The 6027-nt window shown below is 47.1% G+C and overlaps 1 protein-coding gene across 13 annotated transcripts in view; it reads right to left on the reverse strand.

Moving 5' to 3' along the window:
* Nucleotides 1-2422: 2422 nt before the first annotated feature.
* EP400 (E1A binding protein p400) overlaps nucleotides 2423-6027 on the reverse strand; it is a 71553-nt gene continuing 67948 nt past the window's right edge. For 11 of the 13 annotated variants that reach the window (XM_019507043.1, XM_019507040.1, XM_019507045.1 and 8 more), the window contains 2 exons: nucleotides 4784-4861; nucleotides 2423-3468 (listed from right to left, as the gene is read on the reverse strand). In XM_019507043.1, coding sequence (XP_019362588.1) covers nucleotides 3196-3468; nucleotides 4784-4861 — 351 coding nt within the window. In that variant the 3' untranslated portion in view covers nucleotides 2423-3195. The remainder of the gene's footprint in view (nucleotides 3469-4783; nucleotides 4862-6027) is intronic. The other 2 variants (XM_019507038.1, XM_019507037.1) reach the window with 1 other exon arrangement.

Below are 6027 nucleotides of genomic sequence, written 5' to 3' on the forward strand. Positions count from 1 at the left end.
CCGCCGCCTCCTCGCAGCCCGCAGCCATGGCTCGGCCCGGCCCGGCCCACGTGGCGCGCGCCGGAAGTCCCCGACTTCCGCTTCCGCTGGTGCTCAGCGCAGGGGCCTAGAGCCCGCCCGGGACGCGCGGGGGGATGGGAAGGAAAGGCTGGAAAGGAGAAGGGAGATCTTCCTTTTTAACTCGTTCTTCATTAGGGGGGCCCATCGTAGGGGACAGCGCGGTTGTCCTGTGTTGAGACGAAACCCGACGCCTTTATGGCCTCTGGTTTTCTCTTGGCAGAAGGGAACCGGGCGCCTTTCTGTCTTCAACAGAAAAAGATGAAGAGAAGGACGTAATAGAGGGCTATTTGCCCTGAAAAAATAGAGGACGTAAAGGCATCGGGTTTTGTATCAGTGAAGGATATAAAGGTACAGGGTTTCATATCAATAGAGGACACCTGAAGAGAAAAATAGAGGATATAAAGGCGTCAGGGTTTCGTATCAATAGAGGACGTAAAGGCGCCAGGTTTCGCATAATAAGAGAACAACCCAAGAGAAAAATAGAGGATACAAAGGCACAGGGTTTCGTATCGCCAGAGGAGCAGAAAACTGGAATGTCCTCTATGACGGGTGCCCTATTCTCGATACACGTCTTGCTTAAAACATAGGGATAAGTCATGATGCATCCCTAAGCTGCAGGGCTGCGTATCCGTGGGGTAGCAAGGACAGAATACAGACAGTAATGTTTAAAAGGGACACACAAAATGGGGAGGGAGAGGAGGATTCAACCACAAAGAAAATCCATTTTCGGAAGCAGAACATTACAATTTCCAGCAAAGTTGGGCTAGTAAAAAGATACCAGATTCACCCAAAGAACCGTGTCTGCCCGCATCCCTAGACCAACACAGCTACAACCTACACCCCAGCATTAGATGCATTAATACAGGTGTAGATGCCCCAAGACTGGGGGGTAAAATTCCTTCCTGATCTTAAATTTGGCATGGATCTGGCCCTGAGTGGAGAGACACCACCCTCTAGCTAGGAACCTGGGGCTTGATCAACATGGCCTATGTCCTTAGACCAACACAGCTACAACTTACACCCCAGCATCAGATGCAAATTTGTACCAACTTGACCATGGGGTAAAATGTCTTCCTGACCCTAAATTTGGCACGGGTCTGCCCCTGAGCAGAGGGGCACCACCCTCCCGCCAGGAATAGGGCAGCCATCACAGGGGACATTCCCATTTTATGCCACTCTGTCCTCTGTTGATACAAAACTGGACACCTTTACGTCCTCGCTTTTTCTCTTGAAGAGAAAAAGCGAGGACATAAAAGGCATTGGGTTTCGTATCAATAGAGGACAGAGGGCAACCAGGCTGTCTTCTATGACGGCCACCCTAGGCACAAACCTGGGGCTTGAAGTCTGCCTCTGTCCTTAGATGAACACGGCTACAACCTACACTTCAGCATTAGATGCAAATTTGCACCAAGCTGACCATGGGGTAAAATTCCTTCCAGACCCTAAAATTTGGCATGGGTCTGCCCCTGTGCAGAGGAGGGGCACCCCCCCACTCTAGCCAGGGGGGTGTTGAAGTCTGCCTCTGTCCAACCAACGCGGCTACATCCTATACCCCAGCATCAGATGCATTGATGCAGGTGTAGATGCCCCCAGACCATCGGTAAAATGCCTTCCTGACCCTACATTCCTGCCCAAAAGTTTGCAATTAATTTTATTTTCTTTTTGCAAAAAACTTTTATTAGACTAACTAGATATCACCACAAGTTCTGATTCCTTTTGAAGCTAAATTTGCCATGTGTCTGCCCCTGAACGGAGGGACACAACCCTTTCGCCAGGAAGCTGAGGGTTAAAGTCTGCCTGTGTCCTTAGACCAACACAGCTACAACTTACACCCCTGTAACAATTTCCATGCGTCTTTTTCTCCTGCAGTTTTGCGGCCCAAGTCGAATCAATCTGTTCCACCTGTGAGAGCCTGCTGTATCCTTGTGTGGTGCTGGTTGCAGATGGGCTTTTGTTTGCCAGCAGCTCGATGCAACAGAAGGAAAAGAAAAGTGAACTCCCACAGTTCGATGCAGCGCAATATTCAAAGCAATAAGACAAACAGAGGTGGAGGAAGAGGCCACGCTTGATCAGGATCCAAAATACCCACCTGAAGATACATTCGTCATGAGCTTTAGTAAAAGAATAGTGCAAAAGTTAGATCTTATTCTTTACACGATCGCAGGATTAGTTGTAGATTTAAAATTTCCTATTCGCCCCTGCACCCACCCCTTAAAGCTGACAGCCAAGTAGAAAGTACCAAACATTCAAACGTGTCGCAAAAGAAGAAGAAAAAGAAGCATATACAACTTCATCTGTTTTGAGATCTTCCTACCTGGAAGTCCCGTGAGAAACAGCACGGAGAAACCAACAGAACAATCTGTTTCCATAAAAATGGGCTACACTTTAATACACATCTACTATCAACACAGCATTTATTCAGTTCATGCCTAGAATATCTATCATCTTAAAGTGAAGTATGAGAGCGAGGGCACAGGTTGGCTGCTTCAGGAAACTGTACACAAAACTACTAACAAACATTTTAAAAGACTTACAAAAATGGAGAATGAAACATGGTTCTTCTTAATTACACGTACTTACAAGGTTTCACATTTATTGGCTAAACTCTGCAGGGAGCACTTCAATAGAAAGGAGTTCTGATGGATGGTCACCGCAAGTGAGCGCTACATGCAGCTGTCAGACAGGTGGAAATACTCTGCTATGCTCACCACACATCAACTGTCTGTGTGGCTTTGCAATGGACAATAAACACTCGTCCACATTATAGCAAAGGATTGCACTTGCTCATTGGCAATTATACAATACGCTAACATAGATGAATTAGACTGACACTGAAGGGATCCGTGGTTTGGTTTTCATGAAGCTGGGCAGAAGTTATGACGTCTGCAGACGAGGAGAGTCTCTGCTGGAGTGGAACGTGCCTCGGGTGAAACGTTTTTCTGACCCGCTAAAATGCTTGGAGAGTTTCCCCGTGTTGAAATGTTCACCAGCAAAACCCTTCAATTTAAAAACAATAGAGGCGATTTGTCTTGGTTGGAATGAGGATCCGCGGAGAACCTGCTGCTTGCCTCACCAGGGGGGCTTGGCAAACATGAAATACTGCTTTTCCCTGCTTATTGCAATTGAATTACTAGTTCAGCTCGGTTTGGTGGGTGCCTTTAATCTGACCGTAGGTGTCCTCATTTGCACCTTTGCTTGCTGATTTGGTGCTTCCGAGGTTACGGGGGCCTGGACTGGGTTCGGCACACCGGAGGCTTGGATTTGGGGAGAAGCAGTTGTCACAACCTGCTGCTGTATCAGCTTCTGCTGCACCACTTGAGCTGTTGCAGTTGTTGCAGGGATCACCTGAACCTGTTGCTGGCCTGCAGTGGTCTGAGACAGCGTCACGGTTTGGGGCTGTGCCTGAACCTATGCACAGAGGATGAGAGGACAGATAGAAAGATGGTTCAGAATTAAAAGCAAAATTCATTAATTCTCTCTATTGTAGGGTAGCTTCAGCTGTTACGGCCTTCCTCGACAGCAGCAAGAGGAAGGGAGAAACAAATCCAGGCTGCAGAAGAATGCCCGAGTCTCACTGGGAGTGGGGCAGCTCCCTGTCAGTCAAAGAGGAAGCCCGGCCACTGTGAAGTGCCATGCTAAGGGTACAGGTAAGACAGACTTTCAAGGCAGTATTTTCAAACTGGTCAAAACTCTCTCCCACTGATACTCACGGTAAAGCAACCACCAGTCTAGTGAAAGCAGAACAAAGCCAACCTCCATCACTTATGAAAACCCTACCCAGAATGCCGATGTCTGCTGAAAAAGAATCACGGGTATGGACACACAAAAAGCTGCCCTTAAAAGGGGCGGGAGGAGCTGCTGCTCGAGTGTATATCGCCTGTTATACTGCAACTTTTATTTCACACAATCCAGTAGTGATCAAAGTGGAAATTAATTGCCCAAACTGCAACACTAATTTGGACCCTGAATGAAGCTGGGGCAAGCTGCAGTGGCTTTTTACACTTGTATCACTACAGAATCATGCAGGTGTAATAGTGGCATTCAAACAGCTTATATTGGTATCCTTTGATATTAGCCACTACACTTTTCTGTACCCAAAGCCCTATTTATTACTACTGTTCTGAAAGACATTATTCTAAGTAATTCCAAGCAAACTATCAGTTAGTAAGGTTTTATGTTCTCTTTTCTCTGTCTCACTCTTCTTTGTCCATGCCCATCCATGCTGTACTGAATGCTTACGACAGTTAGCACATTGTTCAGTCTTCTGGGAAACATCTCTTGCATTTTGGGCACTAGGAAATAACTACGCAACTTGTAACTTAGTACAGTATCCCATTTGTTTTAATAATCTCTTTCCCCTTTGTGTTAAAGTCAGACACTCGACTTCAGTTCTCTTCTGGGTCATCCTCCAGCTTTGGTTACAGAGTATGATGAGGAAGCACAACTTTTTGCAGCTCAAGAGAAGATGAGAGAAGCTGCCTGCAGTCGATCAAGTGCAATTAAAAGGTATTATCCCAGTACCTACAACAAGTGAAGTTAGCAAGCACAGAAAGAAACTAGCAGTTGACCCAGTAGCTGCAGTTTTAATTTCTATAGAAGCTGATAAAAATGCTAAAATAGTTAACAAATAAGGCATATTGTACATGGGAAAGAAAATAAATATACTTCTCCAAATGAAAAACAAAGTCTGCGACAGAGAGCGTATCTCCGGCTGGGCCCTCACCTGCTGGGAAACCGAAACCATCTGCTGAATATTGGCGACAGTAGCCTGTTGCTGCACCACTTGTGGAATCTTTGCAACCTTAAATATTGTGAAATAAACAGTTGCTTATTAAAGGGTGGTGGAAAAATCAATACCCTGCAAAAATTTCTCAGCACCCTGTGAAACGGCTGGTGATGGGTTTGGCACAACCCATGTATTCTAGTTTCTTTTAAACTGCAATATTATTTCAAAGCCACTGTCCTTTGCAACCCCCCAATCTACTGGTTCCATCACGGCACTACCTGACTGGGTGGTGTTTTCCTTTAATCAAAAGCTTTTGTGCCATCTTCAAGGAAATCTTTCTGGGACCTGAACTGTAAATTTATCCTGCATCTATAGGACACACCTTTCAACCAGTTAACAGGATTAGCTGGGCCTTTGTTGCTTGATAGGAAAGTAAGGCTTCCATTATTTGATCTCCTTGTTCTCCCCCTTGGGTTAGATAGACTATGTCTGGAGGACAGCAAGACTTAGTTGCCTGCTGCCCCTCCTGCAACTAATGTGGCAGCAGCAAGTATGCTGGCTGCACTGCTTCCTTTCCATTTGTGGGGTACATAGTTGAGAGCAGGCTACTTGATGGAAAGGGGTGAGGTAAATTTACTCTCCAAGAGGAAAGAGAGAGCAGGGGAACAATCCTGGCCCTCAGGTCACAACTCAGCCTCTCATCTGCTCCTGGGACACAGGACCCAAATGAGGATAGACTAGAACACCGTTTCTCAGCCTGTGGGTCTCGAGAATATATGAAAGTGTTGTGGATAAACGTTAAAAATGGATTCTCCTTTTAAAGGACAAAAAACATTGGAAATGGCAGGTTTCCTCTTGCAGGTTGGCAGAGCTCCAGCCTGCAAGGGGCTGCTTGGGGCTGGGGGGAGCAGGAGGAGGGTAATCAGGCAGGGGGCCATGCATGTGCCAGCCAGGCAGCATGAAGAACAGCTCCTACAGTTCCCCACAGAAAAGTCTTAAGGTGTGTGTGTGGGGGGGGTGGTACAGACAATGTGGGGGTTGGGCAGACCACAAGTAATATATTGGGGGGGGGGGTATGCCTCCCCCGATTTGTGCACCTACAGTGGGCACAGGGCTGCAGCCTGGCTGGACCAGCATGGACAGGAGCCACCTCTGGGGCCCAGCAGGCAGGACCCAGTGCAGGAGGCTACAGCAGGGCCACCACTGCTCCACTCAGACCACCTGTGCTGCATCCCACCCCC

This window comes from Gavialis gangeticus, unplaced genomic scaffold (genome assembly GCF_001723915.1).
Source record: "Gavialis gangeticus isolate Ggan-Ray unplaced genomic scaffold, GavGan_comp1, whole genome shotgun sequence".
NCBI lineage: Eukaryota > Metazoa > Chordata > Crocodylia > Gavialidae > Gavialis > Gavialis gangeticus.